The following is a 27024-nucleotide window of genomic DNA, read 5'->3' on the forward strand; positions in this document are numbered from 1 at the left end:
GGTGGGTGGCACAATTAGCGCTGCAGGCCCAATAGTAGAATTTAATTTATAGGCCCTGAGCACAGGTAGTGCCACTTACTAGGGACTTACAGGTAAATCAAATATACTAACTGGGTATAAATAAGCCAATTCATCTTGTTTTAAGACGCGAGCAAAGCACTTTAGCACTGGTTAACAGTTGTAAAGTGTGCAGAGTCCTAATGCCAGCAAAAAGTGCAAGTCAGCAAAAACCGGAGGGGGGGGGGGGGGGGGGGAGAGAGAGAGAGAGAGAGAGAGAGAGAGAGAGAATCTGTCAAGCTGTCATACTTTTGTTATTTTTTGCCTCCATGTGTCTTGGCCACGCAAATGTATTTTCTGGCTAAAGTTGTGGTGCCATCAACACAGTTTAAAATGGATAAATCAGTAGAGAGAGTACAGATTATTAAAACTCCGTTAATGACTGTCTCTTCCACTAACTACTGCACTGTGGTAAGGCACATCAATAAAATATTTGCAACTTTTTTCATGATGAGGTGTTGAAGGTACAAAATAGGGTGTACCCTGCTAACTAATGTCCCAAGGTGCTGGGGTAACCAGAAATGATAACACATAAATTCCCTTCAGAAGACCCATTGACGTTACGATCACATTTTTCGAGAAGTAGAACTGTTTGACCGCCTTCTATCGGCATCACATCCAGGTAACTGTATCATTAACAAGACACTGCCAAGTCACCGATATGCGAAGAGAATGGTTTCCAGTTTCTTTTAGCACAAAAGCGTAACACTACGATGATTTCTGCACAGTCTAAAATAGCCGTCTGAATGCCGAAAGAATGGACGATAATGAAATGAAGTTGTGTTATTTGTCTTGTATTTGTGTTTTGTGGAAGGGATGTGTTTGGGGCTTAATAGGACCCTTTTTGGATGCACATAAGGTTGAAGCGATATCTAGACATGCAAATGATTTTGGTTATGTAAAATACATTAATTGGGTTATGTATATGCTCTCTTCTGATTTATTTTTTATTTTTTTGAAAGCTAATCGGGGTTGTTTAATCCCTTGATTATTATGTCTAAGTAAGTGTAGGAGGATTGGGTTACATTGGTCTTAAGGGTGGATTTCAGAGTATAGGGACATTTCTTAGATTGCTTTCATGGAATTGACATGTTTATTGTTACTTTAAAGCAAACACAATGAGATGATGGACAGAGCACTGAAACTTTGGGTTGAATCCATCATCGTTCTTTAGTTCACTTTGCCACCCCAATTCAGACCCAGCCATATGCAAATCAGTCTTGACCCTGTTTCTCATGGGAACAGTCCAGCCCGAACTGCCAAGCCAGATCTTCCCTAGACCGGAAACAAGCATCCAGGGACTGGTTTCGGGGTAACGCCAATCTCAGCCAGGCTAGCTCGAATCTAGTGGCAAAGTGAGCAAGGGACCCACGTCTGGGTATACCCTGCCAACTTAGGGCAAACAACACAAACACAAGTAGATGATGGATGGAGCACTAAAACGTTTCAGACACTCACCCCTAGTCCCAGATCGGGGTTGAACTGAGGTGGCGAAGTGAGCTAAAGAACGATGATGGATTCAACCCAGATCTGTGACTGGGGGTCAGTGTCAGAAAAGTTTCAGCTCTCCTTGTGTTTGTATTGTTAATTTAAAGACATCTTGGCATATTCATTTATTTTCAGATGCAGTAGGAGCTTCAGGTCTCGGCCTGTTCTGGGAAGGAAGGTGGTGTGCAGAGAAATAACCAGGGCATTGGATTACACAGAGCAGGAACATTGCTCTCCTAGAGTTTTTTTCCATTGCTGGTAGAATTGGAGGAGTGGGTCAAGAAGTTGGCTAATAAACAGGTTTTGTTTAATGTTGATAACATAACAGAGGTTCAGTTGGTCAACAAACAGAAGACCAGTGATTTGCGGGTTCTCAGACTGCTGAGGAGATACATTCTGGTTGTTTTACATTAAAACATCATGTTTAACGCACAAAACATCCCAGACGCAATCCATGATACCGCTGATTGTTTATCTCGTTTGCTGTAGCAGGGGTTCTGGCACTTGGCCCCTGGAGTAGAAGACATGAAGACATAGTTGCCACTGGACATCTAGGCACCGGGGAAATGAGGGGTGGGAGTTTTGTGGAGCATTCAGTTTCCAGTATTACTAGAAGGTCCTATTTACAAGCATGGACTGGAGGGACCTGGGCGTGTCTGTGTGCATAGGCTTGGCTGGACCTGATCGCATGGTGATTGCGATGAAGGGCACTGGTCAGCAGGGGGTGTTTATACAGAGGCATCATCCACATGCAAAGAGTGCTGACATCACGACCTGAAGACCTCCGGGAGATGTAGTTGAAGAGAGCACCTCAAGTCTTTTCCAGGACAGTTAACTGAGAAGGAATTTTCTGGTTAAGGCGTATTTAAGAGAGCACCAGACTATTAAGGATGGACTTTTTTTTATATGGCTTGAGACCATACCGGCCAGAAATATTGAGAAGTAGTGGGAGCTTATGTATAAGGAAGGGAAGGTTAAAGTGTGAAAAAGAGTAGGGTGTTGGAGTGTACAGTGAATGCTGATACATCTTTGTGGATACAAGCAGACGTCCTCGACAGAAGGTTTGGGTTACAGACAGGAAGATAGAGGTTGAGGGTGGAGAAGGAGCTTTGGCAGCTCGTGAGGTCCATGGATCAAGGGGCACTCCAGGCATTGATGGTTGGTCCTACATGGCCCTGGTATGCAGCCAGAAGTGAGGAGTCAGTTATTGGAGGCCTCTCTGACACCAAGGGAGAGGATGTCATCAATGATCATGTCACCAAAAAATGTGGCTGAATAGCCATTGTATGATGGGAAGGGCTGATGATGGAAGCAACCAGGTGTGGGTAGGAATGTGAGGTGTAAGGATGATGTTTTATACTTGAATTTTGACGATGAATGGGATGAGATCGAAGAAGACGATATAGTTGAGAGTGGATGACAGCTTGTGAATGAGAAATTGGGGGAGAGGCTAACAATGGTCAGAGGCTTGGTGAATTGCAGATGTCTGGAACTGACAAGGCAACTCAAAGAACATGAATGGAGAGAAGTGCTGAAGCGTGCAGGAGTTAATGGATAGTAAGAGTGACTATTGCAAAGAGGTATGTGGAATTGGTGGTCATTTTGGAGATATAGGGGCGTATCAGGGAAATAGATGAGAAATTAAATCAGTGGGGGTTGGTGATGTGGTCATAGGAGGCCCACAGAAGGCTGGAGATTAAGCTCCTAGGAAACATAGCAAGAAGGAAACCAAGGGCAAGGTTGGGGACATTTTAGAAAATATTAAAAATGGCATCTTCATCCAAAAAAGAATATCAGAAAGACACAAAGGCTACAACAGATGGTGAGAAGGAAAAAGATGGCGTAGCAGCATTGGATAAGGATAAGAAGCTACCCTAAGTTGGATTATCATTGCCTTTGGGGGATCATTTATTAGAGAGAACAAATGAGAATATTTGTAAAGGGGAGTTTGTTAATGTGTTTAAATTACAGCATTGGGAAATAGAATCAAAAGATGGTTCTAAGAAAGAGCAGTGGGAATTGGCCCGGCACCCTGGAGTGCCCATTACTATTGACAATTGGACACCAGCACTTTTAATTGTTGCCAGTGTTTATTGTGTAAATTATCCAGAGAGGGAAATGGCATTGTTCAAATATATGGAAATAGTGCGCAAAGCACAAATGGATTTTGGAGGGTATGGATGGTGCAGTTACAATGAAGAATTCAGGCCTGAGTGAACATTAATTCTGACAAAAAATGGGGTGTGGTGGATTCTGACCTATAGCCGGAGCGGATGTTACCAACTCGTACGGCACCAGCTGAACATATGGCTAGTGGGTTAGCCCTGCACTTTTGGCCTTTTCTTGGGCGCATCATCCAGGATGGGGAAGGCTATGTAGGGAGGGAACAATCTAGCCTATCCAGAGGACCTTGTTGGAAATGTAACATGGGGGAGTCTGTTACAATCAGTTGTGATGGTGCAGACATCAGTGCTCAGTGTGTGGGGTAGACACCCACTTACACAATGTTGTGGGGAGATGCTAACAGGGGAGGTATTTTAGGAGTTGGGGCAGCAAAACCAACCTTAACACAAGGGAACCTATTCCAGTTAAGGTGAAAAAAAATGTTTTGTTGGTTGGGTCAATATCCTGACAGAGATGCTGCAAAGAGATTACAAAGGGGTTTTTAGTTTAGTTTCCGACTGGGTTACCAAGGCCTTGAATAGCAACATTGGGCAGATAATTTGGAATTGGCTAAGGACCTTCTTGAGGTTGTGAGAGAAAAATTGAGCAAAAAAGTGTGAAAGGGCAGAATTGCAGGTGCGTGTTTTTGAATGACCGCTACCTGATTTGATGACATGTCTGCTGGGGATGGTCCCTAAGAAGACGCCTGGGGAATAGACTGATTCATCACTTATCGTGGCTGTCAAGAACATCTGTTAATGATTATATTGCAGAGGAGGATGTGTCTGTGCAGTTTGCCATAGTGGATAATACCATCAAGTTGGTGAGGTGACGTGTTCAGGGACCGAAATTGGCAAAATGTGATGTGAAATCCCCATCTCATATTTTGCCTGATCATCCCATTTATTTCCAGGTTTTGGGAATGCAGTTTGAAGGAGCAATATATGTGGAAAGAGTGCTGCCTTTGGGCTATGGTATATCCTGTTCTTTGTTTGAATGCTTTAGTACTTGTGTGCAATGAGTGGCAATGAAGAAGGCTTCTAAGTCAATGTCTCATTATCTAGATAATTATGTTTGTGGGAAAGAGTGGGTCAGATTAATTTGCAAGAATGTTGCATATCTTTCAGGATGTTGCAAATAGGTTTGGGGTGCCCGTAGCTCCAGAAAACACTGCGGGGCCTAGCAAGTGCTTGCTATTGTTTGGCATTGAACTGAATACACAAACGATGGAGGGTAGATGTCCAGCATATAAGGTGAAACAGATCATTGCTTTACTAAAAGAGGTGAGTGGGGCTTGCAAATTGGAATTGCAAAAAGTGCAGTGCCTATTGGGTCACCTTAATTTGGCATATAGGGTGTGAGATCAGTGAGAACTTTTTGTAGGAGAATTGGGTTATCATGTCAGGAGCAGTGCTACCGCACCACAAAGTGAGGGTCACATTGGCCTTAAGGGTGGATTTCAGAGTATAGTGACATTTCTTAGATTGCTTTATTGGAATTGACATGTTTATTGTTACTTTAAAGCAAACACAATGAGATGATGGACAGAGCACTGAAACTTTAAGTTGAATCCATCATCGTTCTTTAGCTCACTTTGCCACCCCAGTTCAGACACAGCCATATGCAAATCAGTCTTGACCCTGTTTCTCATGGGAACAGTCCAGCCCGAACTGCCAAGCCAGATCTTCCCTAGACCGGAAACAAGCATCCAGGGACCGGTTTCCAGGTAACACCCCTCTCAGCCAGGCTAGCTCGAATCCAGTGGCAAAGTGAGCAAGGGACCCATGTCTGGGCATACCCTGCCAACATAGGGCGAACAACGCAAACACAAGTAGATGATGGATGGTGCACTAAAACGTTTCAGACACTCACCCCCAGTCCCAGATCTGGGTTGAACTGGGATGGCGAAGTGAGCTAAAGAACGATGATGGATTCAACCCAGATCTGTGACTGGGGGTCAGTGTCAGAAAAGTTTCAGCTCTCCATGTGTTTTTATTGTTGATTTAAAGACATCTTGGCATATTCATATATTTTCAGATGCAGTAGGAGCTTCAGGTCTCGGCCTGTTCTGGGAAGGAAGGTGGTGTGCAGAGAAATAACCAGGGCATTGGATTACACAGAGCAGGAGCTTTGCTCTCCTAGAGTTTTTTTCCATTGCTGGTAGAATTGGAGGAGTGGGTCAAGAAGTTGGCTAATAAACAGTTTTTGTATCAAAGTTTAAATACTACCAACTTTTGAGCTGGATAAATTCAATAACAGAACCACTTATGGGTAATCAGCAACTGGAACTTAAGATGCTTGGAGTTGATCTCCAGAAAAAAGAAGTCTCATTGTGGTACTGGTCTCTAATAACAGCTGGAGAAGAAAATGTTATGATTCCTGACTCGACCTGGGGAACCGCGCTGCCTACCACAGATCTTCAGGACATTTGGAAAGTATCAATGGGGAAATGTTGGGGTATTATTCAGTCTGCCGCACTAAGGAGAAATCACATTTTCACCATTCATAGAGCCTACTGGACTCCAAAAAAACTTTCAAAGTTCCAAAGTCAACAACAAGTGAAAAAATGCCCAAAATGCGGTGAAGATAAGGCAGATGATATACATATGTTCTGGCAGTGCCCCCAGCTCGAAGACTTCTGGCTAAAAGTTGGTAAGACATTGACGGACCTCCTTGGTCAACAAATATCTGTAAGTATAGAATTGGTAATCTTTGGGATCTATAAAACAGATGTAAATATAAGTAATTTAGGTTTAAGTCAGGAGAATCTACTTTTTGTATTAATTCTTTTGGCACTAGAGAAATATGTATTAACTGGGTTTGTACTACACCACCCAAACACTTGGATTGGTGGAAATCCGTTGGCAGAGTGAACAAATTAGATAGAAGTGGAAAGCCCAGGAAAAAATACAACTTTTGGGAAATATGGGAACATTTCTCTAATTTTTGTGACTAAAGTCCAATGATTTTAACCCAGGCAATACACTAATTAACTAAGGGTGGTTGGCTTTCTTCGTTGTGTCTAGGTGATAACCGGCTTCCAGCTGCAAGGAAAAACTTTCCGTTGAAAGAACTTTGAGTTGTCGGTCCAGGAAAGTTGAAATAGCAGCTCTGGTCTCCAATATCAGAACCTGACACAATGTATTGCAAAATGAGGACTAAAAAAAATAAATAAAAAATAAACAGGTTTTGTTTAATGTTGATACCATAACAGAGGTTCAGTTGGTCAACAAACAGAAGACCAGTGATTTGCGGGTTCTCAGACTGCTGAGGAGATAAATTCTGTTTTTGTTTACAACAAAACATCATGTTTAATGCACGAAATGTCCCGGACGCAATCTATGATTCAGCTGATGCTTTATCTCGTTTGCTGTAGCAGAGGTTCCGGCACTTGGCCCCTGGAGTAGAAGACATGAAGACAGAGTTGCCACTGGGCATCTAGGCACCGGGGAAATGAGGGGTGTAAGTTTTGTGGAGCATTCAGTATCCAGTATTACTAGAAGGTCCTATTTACAAGCATGGACGGAGTTTCTTGAGTGGTGCCAGATCGAGATGGGGGGGTGAGAACAGTGTTCTGAATCATCAGGAGGATGCTATGAATTTTGTGTTGCTGTTAATTGATAAAGGTTTATCAGTACTGACCATTTCTAGTAAATTGGCCAGTCTGTCTTTTTATGGTAAACATGTTTAGGGTTATTACCCTGCTGAGGGGGACTTAGTGATGAGAGTCCTGTTGGGGTGGTCCAAGTTTCGGGGGCGCAGGGAGTTTCCGAGGGAGCCAGTTTCCTTCTCCTTGCTTATTAGGCTAATGAAAGCTTTAGTAGTTTGTTTCTATGATGATTTTGAAGTCCGGGTGTTTCGGTTGAGCATGGTTTGGATGTTTATTTGTGCCTTTACATTTTCTGAACTTTTGGGTTTTAGGGGTAGGCATGGATTCCAGTTTCATAAGGTGGTGATGGAGAGTGGTCTTTTGATATGGTTGGGTTGATCAAAAACAGATCGGAAGGGTAGCGAGCTGCGAATCATGCTTCAGAAATGTATTGTAGAGGATATTTGAAATGTTGAGTTTTGGCACAGGTGCTTGGACGGTTGCCCTTGGAAGAAGGGATCAGTTTTTTGTCATGCAAATGTTCAGTCAGTTACAGCAGATCATTTGTTAGGCATTCTTAGGATGGCTCTGGTTTATTTGGGCGTGGATGCTAATAGATTTAGTTGGAATTCATTTGGTCAAGATTGGGGCTGCTTCAGAAGCAGCAGGAGGTTTGGGCTTGCAGTATGTGAATATTAGGCAGATTGAAAGATGACGCTTGAGATGTGTTGAATGGTACATAAGGTTGAGGATTGAGATATAAGTTAATAGTGTTTACAATGCTTTCCTAAAATTGTTCTATTTTTTTGCATATTGTGTGAGAGGCCTGGCTGTTGACAAAATGTGACTTGGATAGTTAGACATTCCCTAGTTTGATGGGCAACTAAATTTGCAGAAAACCATGCTTGAGGCCGTTCCTTAGGACTGACGAGTAATAGGCATGAAATCAGTTGCTGGGGTAAGAGCGGAATACGATAGGGGTGGTCATTGCTCTTTCTGGCTGAGCTGTTTGCCGGGAGGGGATGTCCTGATCTTTTAATTGTCCTTTTGTGTGAAGATGATCTGGTCCAGCTGTTGGGGTTGACACTGTTGAAAGCTATGAAGGAGGACTTGACATTAATTTGTCAGATTTGGGCAGGAACGTGTGTGGCGGGGACTGCATTTGTACCCAAAAAACATTGGCATGGTGCACTAAAACACACTATAGTGGACCAAGCTTTTTGCTGGGAAAGTCGTAAAAAGGTTTTAACCCACGATCACATCATGGAAGAGGATGCTAATTTATTTCGTGCTGATGGTATACTTTATTAGTGTCTGATAATGCTTATTATGTGATGGACTTGTGGGAGTTTCTGGCCAAGTTATGGGGAGATAAGTTTGGTCTCAATGATTTTATGGTTGCAGAGGTCGTTGTTTGATGTTTTCTGGTGTGAGGAAAGATGGGGAGGGGGAGCAAGGAAACTCCTTAGCAGGGTTTCCTAAGTGGCGGTCGTAGTGGGGCTTGGTAAGTCATTAGCAGGTATATCCACCCCTCAGAGGGGATGGGGCACAGAGCAGGAGGAACAACTTTGGGGGACCGTTGCAGCATGTTCAGCTTAAGAAATAGAAGAGTATGGGGCATGCTTGGGTGAGGTGCATATAGCAAGTTTGGGCATGAAACGTGAAATGAAGAGGAAAGGAAGGAGTGTGGGAGTTCTTGGAGTGAATTTGGTATATTGGGAGGGAATTTTAACCCCTTCAGTGCCCGCCCCTTTGCCCGCCCTGTGCCGGCCGTTGTATTAGCGGGCGGGGTTTATGACGAGCTGGTCTCGTCATGGGCACAGCGCGACCGCGGCCCATGACGAGACCAGCTCGTCACGGGCATTGAAGAGGTTAAGGGAGGGGGTTAGGTTGTTTACTATGCATTCGTTTTTTGTTGTTGTTGTGCATATTATTTGTTAATGGTGTTGATTTACTGCAGAGCTATCCTAATAAAGTGGCATTTCTCACAACACCCACTAGTCTATGACTGGTCTATGATAAATGTGTATTCTTGTACAATGAGAGACCCGGGGGGAGTCTAGGCCAGTAGGCTCATTGCCCCCTTCCTCTGGGGTGATTTGGGCAAGTGGACTTTGCTGACCCCATGTTGGGATAGGTCTGTTAGGCCACGGAGGCCGAGGTTGTTAGCTAGCATATATTAGGTGTGGGATAAAGGGCCAGCCTTTTTTGCTGGCCCTTGATCCATTGGGCAGTACCGAGGTGTTTGCAGGGGTTTTTTGTGGGATAAATACTGTTGTTCCTCCCATCTGCCTGATGCGAAACAGAGGAAAGGGGGTGTGCAAGAGTTCTTGGGGATACATTTGGCATTTTGGGAGGGAACTTTAATGGAGGGGGGTTAGTTACGTTGTTTCACTATGTATTAGTGAGGATTGTTTTTTTTCTACCTGCACCATATGTTAATTTATGTTGATTTACTGTAGACCTCTCCTAATAAAGAGGCCTTTTTCACAACACACAGTGGTCAGTGGTAAGTGTGTAATCTTGCACGATATACTCTGTAGTGACTAGGACCTGGTCAGTGCCACTGCTCTCCCCCGTGCAGCTCTAACACTAAATAGCTGCCCCCTGAGTGCACTCTGACCCTTCTGGTTCGGGTGTTCGAGGCCCTCCTCCAGCTGCAGGCTCCTGCCTGCGCCTCATCCCTGGTGGTCCAGTGGGATAGCATTCTGCTTTTCTACTGTTCTGCCCTCTGTCCCTCTGCTGCTTCTGTCTTTTCTTTCTCTTTTTATTTTCTCCTACTCTTTGTGCCGTTTTTCTCTTCTTGCCTTTTTCTAAATTTGTTGCCTCTTTTTCTTGTCCTACACTTTCCCGTTTTCCTGCCACTGCTTACCCCTTCACCTCTCCGCCCTCCTCCCTCCAGCATGCCGTTTTCCCTGCGCCCTGCTTCCCACCTCCCAGCTGACCATCCCTCCCCCTCACACTACCTAATGGCGGTCACGCACGGAAGGCATACCAAAGGTGCACCAAAAGCAAGCCCGCCTGTGCCCATCCGCGACCTTAAAGCGCCCAGTGCCAGGGACCTTGGTCATCAGACCTACCACCGCTATGATGCCAGCATCCTCCATGATCTCAACCCCGTACGCAATAACTGCCAGCTTTCAACGCCGACCAACACCCATGGCCCACTCTCCTGCCTTCACCCACCTCTGTACCCCGGCCGGCTCCCTCACCCGAACTACCGACCCTCACTGCACCAAAGCCCCCCTCAAGAAAGCCACTAGCAAACAACATGTCAAGAAAGCAAGCTGGTTCACCCCAGCGCTTCAAGAGTCCAGATGCACCTGTAGACGGCTCAAGAAGACAAGGAGGAACAGCAAAATGCTAGAAGCCCACGCCATCTTCAAAGCAGCCACCACAGCACACCACAACCTCATCAAAACCACAAGGAAGAAGGCCCTCCAAGACAGAATCACCAACAACACACACAATAGCAAAGAACTCTTCAGCATCATCAAGGAGTTTGCCAAACCCAACAGCGAGTCCTCCCAAGACCTCTAAAACTGTCTTGGCACCTTAGGCTACCACAAGATCAAGACTATCTATGACAACTTCGCCGACCAGGACCACCCCACCGTGCCAGCAACCACCACAACCAATGCCAACCACCACCAACTGACTCCGCACAGCTGGTCCCCACTCACCACGGATGACACAATAATGACCATGAAAAGCATCCACTCCGGAGCACCTTCAGACCCCTGCCAACACCGCATCTTCTACAGAGCCACCTCCGCCATTGCACCTGAGCTATGTCAAACCATCAACTGCTCCCTCAAGACAGCCACCTTCCTCGACGACTGGAAACACGCCAAGTTCAACCCCCTTCGAAAGAAACTCTCTGTGGATCCGACAGACCTCAAGAACTTCAGGCTCATCTACCTGCTCCCAGACAAAATCATCAAAAAAAACATCAAAGCCCAGCTCGCCGACTTTATTGAAACCAACCACGTCCTGTACATCTCCCAATCTGGGTTCCGAACACCCAGGTGATCCTCTCCCTCACCAAAGAACCCACAGTCGCCAGGAACAACTTCCATGAAGGAGTGAAAGTTGTCGCCGCTAGATGAAGGACAGCTGTCTGAAGCTCAACTTAGGCAAGACAGAAGTCCTCATCTTGGGAGCCTCCCCGTCCATTTGGAATGACTCCTGGTGGCCCTCTGCTCCAGGAAGTACCCCTACCCCCACGAAACATGCACAAAACCTCGGCATCGTAGTGGACTCCTTGCTCACAATGGACCACCAGATAAACACCGTCTCCTTGGCCTGCTTCAACACACTCTGCTTGCTCCGAAAGACCTTCAGATGGATCCCCACTGAATCCAGAAAGACAGTCACCCATGCCCTCATCAGCAGCAGACTTGACTACGGCAATGAACTCTATGCCGGCCTCACCCAGATAATCCACAGAAGACTCCAGAACGCCTAATCCACAAAATCCCCCATCTCGGCCACATCACTCAACACCCCCGCAACCTCCACTGGCTCCCAGTCGACAGAAGAGTAACCTTCAAAGTACTCATCCATGCATATAGGCCCTACACAACCCGGACCCACATACCTGAATAACCGCCTCACATTCCACATACCCAACAGACACCACCGCTCCACCCAGCTTTCCCTGGCTACCGTTGCATGAATCAGTCAGACCAGAACTGGACGAATGCCCTTCTCCTACCTCGCCTCCAAGACATGGAACACTCTGCCCATCCACCTCAGGAAATCACCCTCACTGACGCAATTCAGGAAGGACCTTAAGACCTGGCTCTTCGGATGAACTCAGCACTTAGTCTGATCTGCTGCGACCCCCATCACCCCACAGTGCCTAGAGACCCTCAAGGGTGAGTAACAGCGATTTACAAACCCTGATTGATTGATTAACTTAGGGCTTGATTTATATATTGGCAGAGAGGGTACTCAATCACCAAGGAGATTGAGTACCCTCCCCACCAACATAATGGTCCACCCACTCAATTTAAATTCGAGCAGACCATAGTTTGATGATGGTGGAGACTCCACCATGATCAAACTCCTAAAACAGCCCGACAGAGTAAGGGCTGTCATGGGTTTGGTTGCATGTCCGCCCGCTTAATTTAGATGAGCGGACATAGAGACATTTTTCAAATCTGGCAGTAAGTTACACCTAAAAGTGCTCAGTGCCCCCTCGCCATCGGGAAGAAGCTCCGAAGGTGAGGAGGGCATTGTTTCTTTCATTTTCAAAAAGAAAATCTCGTTTCTTTCTGAAGATAAAAAAAATAATTTTAAATTTGCCAGAGCTGTCCATCAAATTTACAATTCATTGGCAGAAACCGGCATTCTTGTCAATGTTTGACGTGTCCGCTAGGCCATCGGACATTTCAAAATGTAGTGACCAGCACCTCTGTCATGGAGGCAGAGTAATTTATTCCGTCACCCTGGCAGAGGAAGGGTTGTCTGCCAAATATTAAATCTCGCTCTTAGTGATTGCAGTCTCTAAGAACAAACCAGTTGCAGTAACCACATCAAAGAGAGATTCTCATTTACATGAAATCAAACATAATTTCAGAATTTAACCCAGAAAGGACTGCCTTTACCAATGGATTCGATTTTCTCCTTTCTTCCTATTGCATCCTCTGTCATCAGTAGCAACTATATCCTCTTGTCCAGCTCTGTGCCGGAAGACCATCCTTTTGATATTAATATCCCTAAAGCAATACAAATTTACTTTGGATGGCAATCCAGCCATCAGAACAATGGAGCATATCAGCAACAACCGGCGATAATTATTGCTAAGCGCACATAGCGCTAGGATAATTATCGCCGGCTAACGCTGAATTTTATCGCTGAGATAGCGTGCTGTCAGCAACGCTTATCTCAAAAGCGATAAAATTCCAGGCCCAAGCTGCCAAATATGCGATTATCTCTGGAAATCCAGCGATAATCTCACAACATTTGGCGATAGCTCGTTGATAGGGCAGGGCAGACTCAGCCATGATATCCACCTTCCATTGGATATCATGGCTAAGTCAAATTAAAAGCAGGCGTAAGGAAAGTAGCGATAACCATGGTTAGCGATACATTTCTTATTGCTATGCTTGTTAGCGTGCCCATTGATAATTGGAGAAATGTCGGTTAGCGACATTTCTCCAGTTATTTTGGGAAGGAACGCCCACTTTGCATCTCATTAGCGATGCAAAGCTGGGCGTTGTTGTGACGGGCGCTAAGTCAGCAAAACACGCGATAGCATGTCTTTGTTGATAAGGCGATGAAATTATTGCCGCTTTTTACCCGAAAATGGACGCAAAAGCGGCGATAATTTCATAGCGCCACCTTGATGACATGCCCCAATGTAGGTATGGTTCGGAGGAGCAAGGTTCCCGTTCTAACTTGCAGTTAATCTGTTGCTTTCTTGCATCCATAGCACATTAGTGACCTCCTGTGACCAAATAGCAGATTGCATGCGCTCTCTAGAAAGCTGGTGTCACCATCCTCCGTACTATGTTTACCTGTCATCACTGCACGACTGTGTTACCCCTCCCACAGCGAAATCAGGCACTAGCAAATAGATCGGTTTTGAACGATATGATCAATAGTATCTACCTGTGCTATTGTCTCCTTTAGACTCCCTGCTGGGGCTCAGTATACCCGTCGGATTCCGGACTCATTTTGCTGGCATTGCTACAATAGTGTAATTTCCCTCTGCCCCCAGGCTGAAAAAACCTTCAGTGATTTCTTATTGTATTGTATTGTAATAGCATTTATATATTGCTTACTACGAGCCGTTAGAGCGATTTTTCAGCGAGTAGCACGCTACTCCGGAACGCATAAAAGATTAGTGATTAATTTTTGTAGTGAAAATATGAAAGTAATTTGAGTGGTGGATAGGTTAGTCAGTTATTTGGATTGAGAAGGATAGTGGAGGCATAGAAGAGGGAAAAAGGTTTGCATTTATCTAGCGCTTGCTACCCCTGATGGGGTGTTGAAGCTCTTTTTTGGCGAGTAGCCCGATACTTCGGAATCCATAAAGGATTAGTATATTGAAAATATGAAAGTAATTTGAGTGGTGGATAGATTAATCAGTTATTTGGATTGAGATGATAGAATGAAGGCAGATCTGCTTCTGCTACTCAGCTATTGGGTTCCCTAACGGGCCATGTGGACACACTACACACATTTTGCAAAGGCCGTTCCTCTGTTCCTGAGCAAAGGCAAACACGACGGCCATCATTCCTGGCACTGAGGTACATTCTGACGTATGCACAAGCAAGAGCTCAGACACAAATTGAAATTCTGATCCCTGCATTAATTTCTGAATGAGGCAAATATTTGAACCCATCATTTTCCTAGGGCATATTTCTTCAGGTAAAGCCTGTTGAAAATTTCCAGATCAAAATATTACAAAGATGAAAAACAACCTCTAATTGGTGTGAAAAACATCAGCAGTAGATTTTATGCCTCATTCACACCTGTATTACTCTGAATAGGTGGGACTTACTACACAAGGTAAATACCTACCTAACCCAGAATGGTATTAAGCAGGCGCAGTAATCACCGCCCACGGTCTGCAGAATGCACTCTGAGGATTCTTTCTGGCAACATTACGTTACTGCTGGCCCTGTTGGACGCAGTCCATTTCAGGTTTGAACCACAGTACTACTACGCCTGTAGCCTTCTATTCCCCACCGTACATCTGGTGAAGCAAATCAGCGGTGGCTCCTCTGCAATGGTGGAGGAGCGTAACCTCACTGGCTCAGAGCCAGCAGCTAAAGAATAAAATGATATTTTATTATAATTCTGTTTTTTAAATGCTTTCTCAGCCACGCGTATGTGGGGAGGGGTAGGGCCGGGCTAAGGAGGGAGAAGGAATGAAGGGCTATGGGCACTTCTGGTGCTCATATCTGTCCAAACAGACATGCACATTTAGGTTTCCCCATCCAGCTGTATTTTATAGCCAGGTGGAGAAAGGTCACAGACTCCCTGTGTCTGAGTGGAGCGTCAAACCAGCCTGCTCAGGCCAATATGGGTGCTTATCTCATAGTATGAGAGTAGCATCTGGATGGGATGGGGAGTCTGTCCCAGGGTCTACCAGAAGCAGCAGGAGAACTGAGAAGCACGAGGTGGCCGGCAGGATCAGGTAAGGTTTGTAAAAAAAAATTATGAATTCAAAAACCTTCCTGCCCTACTCCCCCAGCCACTGCTGCCACCACTGCTGCTGCTCTGTTTGTTATCGCATCTGAAAGCAGGAACAGGGTGCAATTTATTTATAAAAGTACTTATTTAAGGAAACGTTATTTCTTAAAATCCTATCTGTGAGCTCAATCAGTTCCTCATCTTCCTTCTTGCGGTTTACAAAGTGCGCCTCGATCAGTGTCTGCAGCTCGTTCAGGTCTTTCTCCATGCGCTTGCGGTGAATGTCCTATAGGGTAAAGACATGAGCAGTTCTTACTGTCAAGTATGAGTACCGTGCATATCTGTCCCTCAGTGACTCTGTCCCCTTCCCTCCATCCCAAAAACACACACATCCAACTTAAGCTGGACAAACTTTCAATATAGAGTTCGGAATGTTCTCTGGGTGCCTCCAGCTGAGCTGCAGCTTCTGGAACCGAAATGATGTGGTAGCTTCAAAGTCGGCCTCATCACAAGTTCATAATAACTTGAGATCCGCCCTTGCTATTACCCTAATCTGTACCTTAATATGTATGCCATAACACTGAAGTATGTGACACAAGAGAACAGACAACGCTTCAGGGCCATTTATGAGTTCAGGAAGTTGCACAACCACTTGAATTGTTTGCATTATCTTACATGCCTTTGTGAATCGGACCCGAAACGTTCAACTTATTTTTAAAGTGAAAAGAGGCGCACAGACCGTTCTATTTCTAAATGTATGTGGATATTCCCTGAGCATTAATCAATTCCATGAAAATCAGACATCACAAAATATTCAATGGTCATTGACAGGATACCTAATTCAGGCATAAAGAAGCATTCAGAATAAGAGATAGGAATTATTTTTGCCTGATGAATGCCCCGGACTGGTATTGGCACTAGAGAGGGCAGAAGCATGTCAGCCAAAAGTGCATCCACCCTCCACCTATCTCAGTTGTAACGTCCCTGGAGTACCCACTAATAAAAGGATATACTTGGGTTTTTATTTACTTTAACTCACCTGGGTCTCCTGGTTATATAGTATCTATAATATCAAGCACTCCATTGCATTGAGGTAGAACCCACAATGTTAGTAACATCTTACCAGGGTGGGATGAGGTAGCCTAGGATGGAGCATTGCACAACAAGTGGTTGAGGCTCCCTCATCCAATATAACTGGCATGTCCTCTATGTATCAGCGGAGCTCAAAAAGAAACATTCAGTCATTAAATGCAAAATAGGGTTTGCCCTGAATTAGGAATACTTTCAATGACCATCACATCTTTTTGTGATATCTTATTCCCTATTTCCATTTGATTCCAATTTAGATGTTTTGAGCCTCTTCACAAGGGCATGCAAGAATACATGAGTACCAGAGGATTACTACTTTCCCTAATCTAAAATGCCTTTTTGAATAGGTCCCAATAACTGCACCTAATAGAGTTAATCAGAACAGTGAGGCTACTTACAACCAGAAGTCTGGCTTCCGGACAAGAACGCATGCAGGCAGTCCTGATTTAACTGTTGGTTGTGGCTGCCAAATTTCACAGGTCTTTTAATCAGTTCCAATATTTTTTGTTTTGTGCTTTTGTATCGCATTGGTGTGATGTGATTGATCAACTATGCTGGCCAGTTGACAGTATCCTGAAGAAGCATTTAGTTGGCAACGTAGCACCTGCTAAGTGAATACATCTAGACACAGCCCAATTTCTCCCCCCTGCCATTCATTTATCATAGTTAACACATTTCCATCAAATAGATCTGTATATGTCAATTTAGCCTACCCTTATATTTTAAGACTTTCTAGTTTTAGTTTTATGAATACTGCGTATGTAGTCAACAAGGTTTTAAACCTTAATGCATCAAAAAGCAAAGTCCAATATTTGGCTTTGGCACCCACATCCAGTTTGGCCCTGTTTCTGAACTCATTATTGTCAGCTTTTAGGACCCTGCACACTTTACCACTGCTAACCAGTGCTAAAGTGCTTGTGCTCTCTTCATTAGACATGGAGAAATTGGCTTACACCTAATTGGCAAATTTAATTTACATAAAAGGCCCCAGTAAAGTGGTACCACATGTACCCAGGGCCTGGGAATTAAATGCTACTAGTGGAGCTACCACAGTGATTATGCCACATGTTTAGCCCTTTTATACATGTCGTGGGCCTGCCAATGCAGTCTGTGTGTGTAGTTTTAAACTGCCATTTTGACCTAGCAAAATAAATCTTTTGCCTGCCCTAAACCTTCCTTTTTAATACATATAAGTCGTCCTTTAGGTAGGCCCTAAAGAGCTCACAGAGCAGGGTGCTGCATATTTAATAAGTTGAACATGTACTTTTCACTTTTACATGTTCTGCTTGTAAAAAACCTTTAAACTTAAATTTTCACCACTGCAAGGCCTACCTCTCCCATAGAATAACATTCAGTTAACTTATTACATTTTGTAAGTAACAGCATTTAATTGGAGGCAAGTGGGAATGTCGAGTTTGGTGTCTAAAGAATTGTAGTTTAAAGCCCTCTTTAATGGCAAAGTCAGATTTTGAGTTACAATTTTGAAAATGCCACTTTTAGAAAGTTGGCATTTTCTTTCCTCAACCATTTGATGCCTGCAGCGTGTTCTGGGTCACATGACTGAGTGTGGTTGGCAGTTGTATTTTGTTTATTCCTCCCAGACAGTCTTACAATACAGGGATTAGTTGTGCCTGGATGGGCCATCAACTGGCAGGATTGGGGGGCGGAGCTGGGCACAGCCCACTTACAACTTAATGGACTTTGCCCTGTCTTCACATAAAGGACTTGTAACCACTGCATTGTTCATGCAACCAGCTTGGAGACAGGGGAGGAGAGGCCGAAAACTTCAAAGGGAAACCTCCCGGACTATCTCCTACTTCAAAGTGGGCACCAGATATAAATATTGGACCCTGACACCCAACTCTTCAATACACTCCTGAACCAGTGGATGCTACAGAAGAAGGCCTGCTGTTTTGCTTTGCTGCCAGAAGGAGTGCCACTCTGCTGCTTTGTTGCCTGCTGCCCTACTTGCTGAGAAGGAAAACTGGACCTGCACCCTTTATCCCAAGCTGAAGTGACTCCAAGGGTCAGGTGACTTTTCTCCAGTGACATAACAAGCTCCAGAGGTGCCCTGCAACTGCCCTGCTGACCTGCTGCTTTGACCTGCAACTGGACCAACCTGAGCCCTACTGCCTACTGCCTTCTGCTGGAGTAAGTTCCTGACCTCAAGAGGTGCCCCACAGGTCGTGGGCCCTTGGTGTGGTATCAGTTGAACTCCTCGCTAAAGAAAAGGAGAAATCATGAAGTTTGGGCTCATTACACAAATGGGAAAGGTCAATTTGCAACAAGATCTTGCCACCTGCACCACCAGATAACGGGAAGCTCCGGTGAACCTGACTCTCCGCACCACAGCAACCACCAGCAATGCCGGGAAAGCAAGATCTGTACTTCATGCTACAGCATTGGCAGCTCTGCGGTGACTCCAGTGCAAAACTTCAGCAACGACTGTCCTTGATGCCTGACAGGGCTTTTCATGCTATAACAATGACCATCCGCAACGCCTAGCTTGCTTTTCACATTACATCGATGTCAATCCATGACGCTCTCACTGCTCCTTGCTGCCCCTTTCACCTTGAACGGAACTCGGTAACTCTTTCAGCTGGACTAACCTGGTCCCTGTATCCGGCCTGTGCTCCATCGCAGTTGGTCTCAACTTGTGACTTTTACCCAGTCTCGCATGACCAGATAACTGCAAGCAGCGCTTTGGGTTTTTAGGTCTGAAAACTTTAAAATTGTATTCTCTGGTTCTTCTGATCGGATGTTTGTTCTTTTGGTGTCAAATAATGTATTACATTTTACTCTATTTTACTAAATTGATGTGGAATTTGTCTTGTGTTGTATTTTCTCTTTTTTAAGGTTTGAAGTGCTGCATAAATACTTTATACATTGCCTCTAAGTTAATCCTGACTGCTCTTGTGCCAAGCTACCAGAGGGCTGAGCACAGGTTAATTTGGGGTATGATTAGGTCTCACCCTGAAAGAGATTGTCATTGGTACTTGAGTAGGCCCCCCCCAACCAGTAACCCAATTTCCAACAAGGCCTATCCCAATAAAGTTAGTCAGGCTTCAATGCGGTCTCAGTTGGCTTCTGATCAATTGGATTGCTTGAACACTGACTCCTGCACACCACCAAAACAGCCTTACTGGGGTGCTTGAAAAAGAATGACAGTAGAACGCCCACCACGAATATTGTCATTGAAGAAGTAGTCCTTACAGGCAGCTGGAGTGGTGGTGTTGTTGTACAAGGCTTGGGGATACAATCTGCAGGATCTACCAACAACAGTGTATAAAATCCATTAGCCTGCAGTAACTGATACCTCTACTTCCTTTTACTGGGTCTGTGGTGGTAATGTGCAATCATGAAAGACTGTGCCCTTCAGAGCAGCCTATATGCATTTAATGCTGAATGTGTGACTGTACATACAGTAGAATCATCGCTCCCATTCCATTCTCCCAACTCCTGCCTTCCTTGCTTATCCATCTGGGGGAAACCACACATCTAGTCATAAATTGGAATCTAGCTTAACGAATTTAAAGAAATTGACTTGGCACACCTGTGTGGACCGGTGGATGCTTCCTGGTCATCTGCAATTCTCTACTGCCCATCTCCACTGAGATGAAATCAGTCCTGAAGAAGATCTACCTAGGTACTAGCTGCTTAAATTTAAGCCAGTCTGGCACAATGTCTGAGAACAACAACAAGCAGTGAGAGGAAACTAAAAAAGTAAATATGCAAATCACATTGGGAACTCCTGAACAATCTCACCAACAAAGTGCACAGACATTGACCCTGGTGTGGCGCTTCTACCTGATGAGCATGCCCTCTGCACTACCCATGACAATGGTTACAATTTCCAGCCTCCAACAGCACGTAGATACACATGCAGCATCTCTAGCATGGGAACTGGTTCCAGAAGAAGTGAGAGGTGTTCCCGGGCCACACTAGTGCTCCTTTTGTCTCTGTTGAGCTGCGCATCGGCAACTGCTAGTGCTGGCAACCTGTGCCCCTGATCCAGCGCTCATGGACTGGAACGTGAATCTTGATGATGACTTCAGTAGATCTATACTATAATATAAATTTCTTGTTTGGTTTGTAGCGAGCCCTAACTCACTTTCCCCTATGGTACTGTGGTTACATTGATCTTTTGTTTAAGGAGTACTCAAAGCTTTGGAAGTGTTCAATGATGACGGTATAAAATTGAAATTTGATCCCAGTAGCCAACAGTGAAGTGCAAGGAGACCGAAGAACCCTGGAAAATCAAAAGATTTGGACCACAACTAGTTGGAACTGGGATCTTTGTTTTTTTTCTTTTTTAATCTCACTTTATTCATACTTTGATTTACGCCTGTCAATAACGGAAAAAGGCATCTAAAATCTTGTGGGTGGATCAAGAGCATGTAATTCATGGTATCCATCAAACTCTAATGCCTGTAACAGTAGAAGTAGAAGTACCGCACATCCATTGCACATCGTTAGACTTACAGGTTTTGTAAAATTCCAGCACTTTGATTTGCTACAATACCTTAGCATAATATTATCCTATTACAGCTAGTAAGGTTTGGTCTGCAAACTAAGCCATGGACCAATCAACTAACAGTATATCGGAGGCCTAACCTTTAAGCTATTTTCTTAAATGCCTGTTAAATTGTTAGGGCTAAGGACCTGAGACATTCACTGTTGATCTTTAGTTTTAATGAATTAACTCCCAGTGTTTATATTACTAACATTTACTCTAAATTCATATTTATTATGCAATAGTCTATATTATTATATCTTTCACAATAAACATGTGTTGGGCCTTAACTCTGTGACCAGTCTACAAAAGACAGCCAATGAAATTTTGGAGTCCCAACCTTCGATTGCAGACTAGGAATCCAGCTACATGGTGAATAGATACAACTATGCGTTAAGGGTTCGGGTAAATGCCTGTGTCAGATATTGGGTTTTTAATTTGTAAGGGGGTATCCATCCCAACAATCTGGTAATGCTAAACCACAGTTCTTAGAGCTCAGTCCCTGGTAGTTATGGCAAAAGAAGCAGGCAATTCCCTCAGAGAAATATGTGATTATTTCAAGCACTGCCAGCATTTTTAAGCTCGAGATAAAACAGACCAACATTTCCAAACCAATTTAGAACAAACAGAAAGTACAACTAGTAAAAATACAGAAAAACAATAAAAATTGGATAAGGTGAACCAGAGAAATTAATTTAAAGTTTTAAGATGAAGAGCCCTTCAAAAATATATAGCACAAATATTGGTAAAGCCCCAATATAAGTATCAGTTCATGTTGACCAGAACGTTGGAATGAATTCAGGCTGATCACGAAGGAGCAGAGATTGGGTACCAGTCCAAGTTTTTAAACTTAGTCTAAGGCTATTTTTCGGAGCAAAAGTTTTTCCAGCGTGACAAGATCCAAATCTAAAGATATGAGGGCCGAATATGCTGTAAAACTCCAGCTGAAGTCATTGGTTTTTAGTGCTAAAACATGAGAGCAAGATAAAGCTGCAGAGGTCACTTCGCCGCTGGGATAGATGTGTCACCTTGCTCTGGGATAGGTTTGTCACCTTGCCCTGGTCCAAGGATATACCTTTGGAGGATCCACAAGACCAGATACAACTGAACCAATTCTCAGAGTGGGAAAAAGCTCAGAGTGGTACGAACATGGTTTAGTTGACATCCAAGAGCATGCCCTCTCTGGAGAAGATTCACCACCTTGTCCCTGTCCTTGGTTGGTGGAAAAAATGATTAAGGGCCTCATTTACATCATGGAAGTAAGAATACTCCATTACAATAGTGAAAAAGCAGCCTTACTGCCAAGATGATGGTTCGCCCACCTGATTTAAATGTGGGAGGACTATTGGTGTAACCACATGGGAAACGACTCAGTCTCTGCAGTGGCTACACCTCTCTGGCGGCTCAACAGAGTAAGGACTAGAAGAGGTTGACCTCTGTGTCCATCAACCGCAAACATACAAGTCAGTTTTCACTGCCGGTCATTGACAGAAAAACTCTGGTGGTAAGGGACAGTCAAAACTGTGTAATGCCCCCTCATCGTGTGACATGGCTCCCATGACATTTTTGTTTATTTTCAAAAAGAAAATACCACTTCAGGATTTTCATCTTGGAAAAAATATACGTTTGACAGAAGGTTTAATCATTTTGACAGAGCCATGTGTCAAACTTAAAAAAGAATTGACGGGAACTGCCATGATGGCGGTTCCCGCCAGTGCTTTAGAAATGACCACCTGCTTGGTGATAATTTCTAAATTTTAGGACAATAAAATTAAATATTAAAGTAATTTTTCCTCTAAAGTCCATATCTCCATTGTTGTGTTATATAGCTTGATAAAATAACAGAAAATTCACAGAGAGGCGACCAACTACTGTTCAGGTGACATACTTTATGAAGTTCAGCGTTTTATTTTACATGTTTTTGAGCCACAATTTTAACTAATTATTTAGCATGCTGTGGGTGTACAGAGGGGGTGGGTGAGAAGTGAGGGATACTCCTGGAATTTGCACTCAACATCAGTCGTACTTGCAAGAGAATGATTTTAAAAGGGATCGTGAAATTATGCCCCACCATTGCTAGGAACTTAGTGGCACATTTACAATGGAATGGCGGAGCGTGGCGTTAAGCTAAAAAGAGTAATGTGGGTGTCCCTAGGGATCCAAGGATCCAACCTTCTTTGGTTCTCCTGCCTCTAGCACAGTAGTAGCTTCTGCAAGAGCCAAGGAAAGATGCACAGGCACATGGAGGATTGGGAGGTGCACTTGATTGTCACATCTAGTGTTGCTACATTATAGCAGCCCCCAGTAGCACATGCAACATATTGATGAAGAGCAACTGAACTGATGATAGAAAGTGTACGTCTTCAAGGTGTAGAAAGTATTTTGTGTGTTGTCTTCGCAGTTGTAATTTTTTTGTTTACCTTTCATCTTGCCAGTTTTAAGGCTGAAAATCGCTTACTTCAGACTGCACGTTTGAAACTGGTCCTCATTTGATGTAACTCAAGGGGATAAAAGTCTGCCATGATGGAGAGGAATCTGGAGAACTAGACTAGCCCTTGCTCTTTTTTAAATTGTCCAGAGGTCTTACATTTGAAAGTAGAAGTAAACGTTACTATGACTTGAACCACTAAACTTACATCCAAGTCCACTTTTTCACCATCTGGGATTTTGAGGAGCAGCAGGTTTGGCATAAACAACCTGCAGCAGGAAAGAAATAGACAATTTATTTGGCAAAGTTAACAACAGCACTCAGGTGTGTGTCACGGGTGCATGGGGTAGGGTTCCTTAATTGTTTACTCCTTGCATCATCTACCTGGCCATGTTTGAGGCCTTTATTAATAACCCTGGGCGTAGTTCGCGAAGTAGCACTACGCGAAGCTACGCAAAGTACACTTCGCACTATGCGAGCTACGCGTAGCACTTCGCGAACTGCGTAGTACCCTGTTCGCACTGTGTAAGATGCCGTTTTCAATTATTGCACAGTGCGGACAAGCATCCGGCACTGTGCAATCATTGAAAACGGCATCTTGCACAGTGCGAGCTGTAGTTTTCTGCCGCTTGAGTAGATTTTTACTCGAGTGGCAGCTTTCTCAACGCGGACTGGTAGTTTCTCATCGCGAGCGGTCGCGAGCATACGCGACCACTCACAAAGAGAAACCTGACCCCCCCGTGTTGAGAATCTCGCCGGGATGTCATTTTGCTTGCTCGCGGTCGCCAACTTGATGTTGAGGACCGCGAGCAAGCAAAAATGACCGCTGCACTACACAACGCTATGCTACGCATGTTTGCACTGTGCTACGTGCAATTAGTGTAGTGCAAAGTAGCGCAAACTTCGCAAACTACGCGAGCGTAGCGTAGTGCTTTGACCAGGCTTATTTATTAATTCAAAGCTATCGTGCTATTAGCATGCAGTACATATATGGTATAACCTAAGTCATATAACTGTAACATTACTACGGATTTAATTTTTCTTTAAAAAATTGATATTTGAAAGAGCAAAATGAATTGTCTGGTGTTGATCCCGGAGTTTAGTTACATAAGGCCTACAAAGGTTGAGGACCAGGACGACTAATGATCATGCCACTAGAACACTCTGTGAGTGCAATCTTTTTCTATTTTGCCTGTCCTGTTTGGTGTTCTGCCTCCTTCCCGCAGTCCTTCTCTCAATTCTCTGCCCTCACACGTGACCTTGTCCCTGCCCCTGCTACAGTTTTGTCCAGTCATCTGTACTTTTCCCCAGTCATCTCCTGCAGCATCATCCTCATTGTCCAGCCCGTATTCTCTACAAACCTGCCCCAAAACTCTTGCCAAGTCATTTGGAATGCCCAAACATGAGATTATTGCTTGCTTGGTCTCGAATCCCTCCTTCACTATCACACTGGAACCTCTCCCTCAAAGACCCCCATCCTCCTATACTTCATACCAATCACCCTCGAACTCACTGTATACCAGTGCCCTTTGCACATGGCAATCTCGTGTCCATCTCGCTCTCTTCTTTACCATCTCTCTCCTCTCCAGTGCCATTCCTTGTGATAGTTGTCTTTTCACTCTCCCATGCACTTTTTGTTGTTCGCCCACATGTCCGTTCCTCTATATTCGTCATATCCTGCGGACCTTCTCATCATGTCACCTCGTCTGCTGGGGCACCACCACTACTGATGCTACTGAAGATTGCTCTCCATTACCACCCTTGTCTCGCTTAGCCCTGTCGTTCTCTGACTGACGCTCTTCCTCTATGGATGACCCATCCAAATCCCCAATATCTCATACATTGACCAGCTCCTCGAATGACCTATAAGAGAGCTGTAGCGAACTGACTCAGTGACCCCAAACTCAGATATATCTTCGATTACACCTTCCACTGTTTTAGTCTCACACGGACTGCTAACGTCTTGGCCCACTCCTTCAATTGTCATGTCTGCTCCTACTTCTAATTTCCTTTCTTCTCCTTGTATTTCCTTTGCGCATCTTCTTAAAGTGAGGGGTGCTCTGTTAACCTGCACCCTCTGTGTGCTGCTACATCCCTCGGCGCTGTTCCCATCACATTGGGAACATACACTTCTATAGCCTCACTCTTTCAAATGGGAATGCTGGATGTAAGAGATAGTGCTTCCTTTGCAAGGGGCCCGCCTAATTATCAGCTCGCTCCCTCCAGCTCCTTGGCCTACTGCCACCACAATACTCCACTCATTGCTTGCTCTTCGACCCGTTTCGTATCACGACCACCTCTCTCTTTCTCTCCATTTCTTTCACTCTTGCTTTTTCTTATTTCTCTCTCTCTCTCTCTCTCTCTCTCTCTCTCTCATTTTCACTTTGTCTTTCTCTCGCTCTTCACCTCTTTCTCACTTTTCCTTGCTTAGAATATACACACTGCTCAATTTAATCTTTTTTAAATTCAATCACATTTCAATTACACATATTATTTTACCTACTTTGGTTTGGGTTTTGATTCTTCTTTGGTCCATGTAATGCACAAAAAAGGGAAGAAAATATGCAATTAAAAGCAAAGCACGTGCTTAATCTTCCACCTCCCTCCCTGCACACACACCACCCTGCAATGGTAGAGAAATAACTTGATATTCCGTTTTATGTCATTTCTCTCAGTTCCCTCGTTAGCTGGGATTCTTCGGGATCCACCATTGTATTCTTTCAATACTAAACAGAGCATTTCCTGAGGTAGACTCCCCAGAATCCGTATAGCCATCATTCACAACAATTTTCTCAAACAGACACAGATGAACTGCTATTTCAAATGACTTTCTGCACAAAACTGGAGAACCCATTTTCTACCTTGGGTCCAGTAAAGCTACACATAATCTGGGCAGCTTTCTGAAGGGGCTATTCACCAGTGGAATAATTTTACTATATTAATTATGTTTTATTTATCTTTTTTAACATTTAATTAAATGTATGTATATTTTTAAGAAGTCAATATAAATTATTTAGTTTTAACATTATTTCCATGGGGTGTTATTTTAAATGCCTGTCTCCATTAATCTATATGGGAGGGTATTACAGTACCGGTGTTGGCCTTGTGTGTTGCTGGACTTACTCCAATCTGAGTTGGAGTATATTTAGTGCAGTTTTCTATCCTTTTTAACTGCAGTAACTTTAGATGTACAGTTTGCAAACAGATGTGTGCATACACTTTTGTGGGTGGCTCCATGTCCATCTGTAAACCACTTCCTAAAATTTCCTTAACCTCGCCTTACTTCTCCTGAACCACTTCCATTTAGTAGTAAGTATTTACAATTTTCCAGCCACTCTGCCGTCCAACCCACATTTATTGCAAAAATGTAGGTGGATGATACAAAGCCCTCCAAGACGCAGGACCAGTATATCTGAACCACCTCCTCTCATTCCACGCACCCACCAGACACCTCTGCTCTGCACAACTGGCCCTAGCCACCGTCCCACGGATCCACGAGACAAGAACTGGAGGAAGAACTCGCCTACCTCGCTGCCTGGACCTGGAACA

The 27024-nt window shown here is 44.1% G+C and overlaps 1 protein-coding gene across 6 annotated transcripts in view; it reads right to left on the minus strand.

Moving 5' to 3' along the window:
- The window catches only part of TNNT2 (troponin T2, cardiac type), a 306241-nt gene that overhangs the window by 78738 nt on the left and 200479 nt on the right, over positions 1 to 27024 (minus strand). For 3 of the 6 annotated variants that reach the window (XM_085599695.1, XM_085599694.1, XM_085599692.1), the window contains exons 7-8: positions 25979 to 26000; positions 23684 to 23744 (exon numbers count right to left, since the gene is read on the minus strand). In XM_085599695.1, the coding sequence (XP_085455821.1) occupies positions 23684 to 23744; positions 25979 to 26000 (83 nt within the window). Of the gene's footprint in view, positions 1 to 15124; positions 15732 to 23683; positions 23745 to 25978; positions 26001 to 27024 lie in introns of those variants that run through there. The other 3 variants (XM_085599697.1, XM_085599696.1, XM_085599693.1) reach the window with 3 other exon arrangements.

This window comes from Triturus cristatus, chromosome 1_1, assembly GCF_964204655.1.
Source record: "Triturus cristatus chromosome 1_1, aTriCri1.1, whole genome shotgun sequence".
Classification (NCBI taxonomy): domain Eukaryota; kingdom Metazoa; phylum Chordata; class Amphibia; order Caudata; family Salamandridae; genus Triturus; species Triturus cristatus.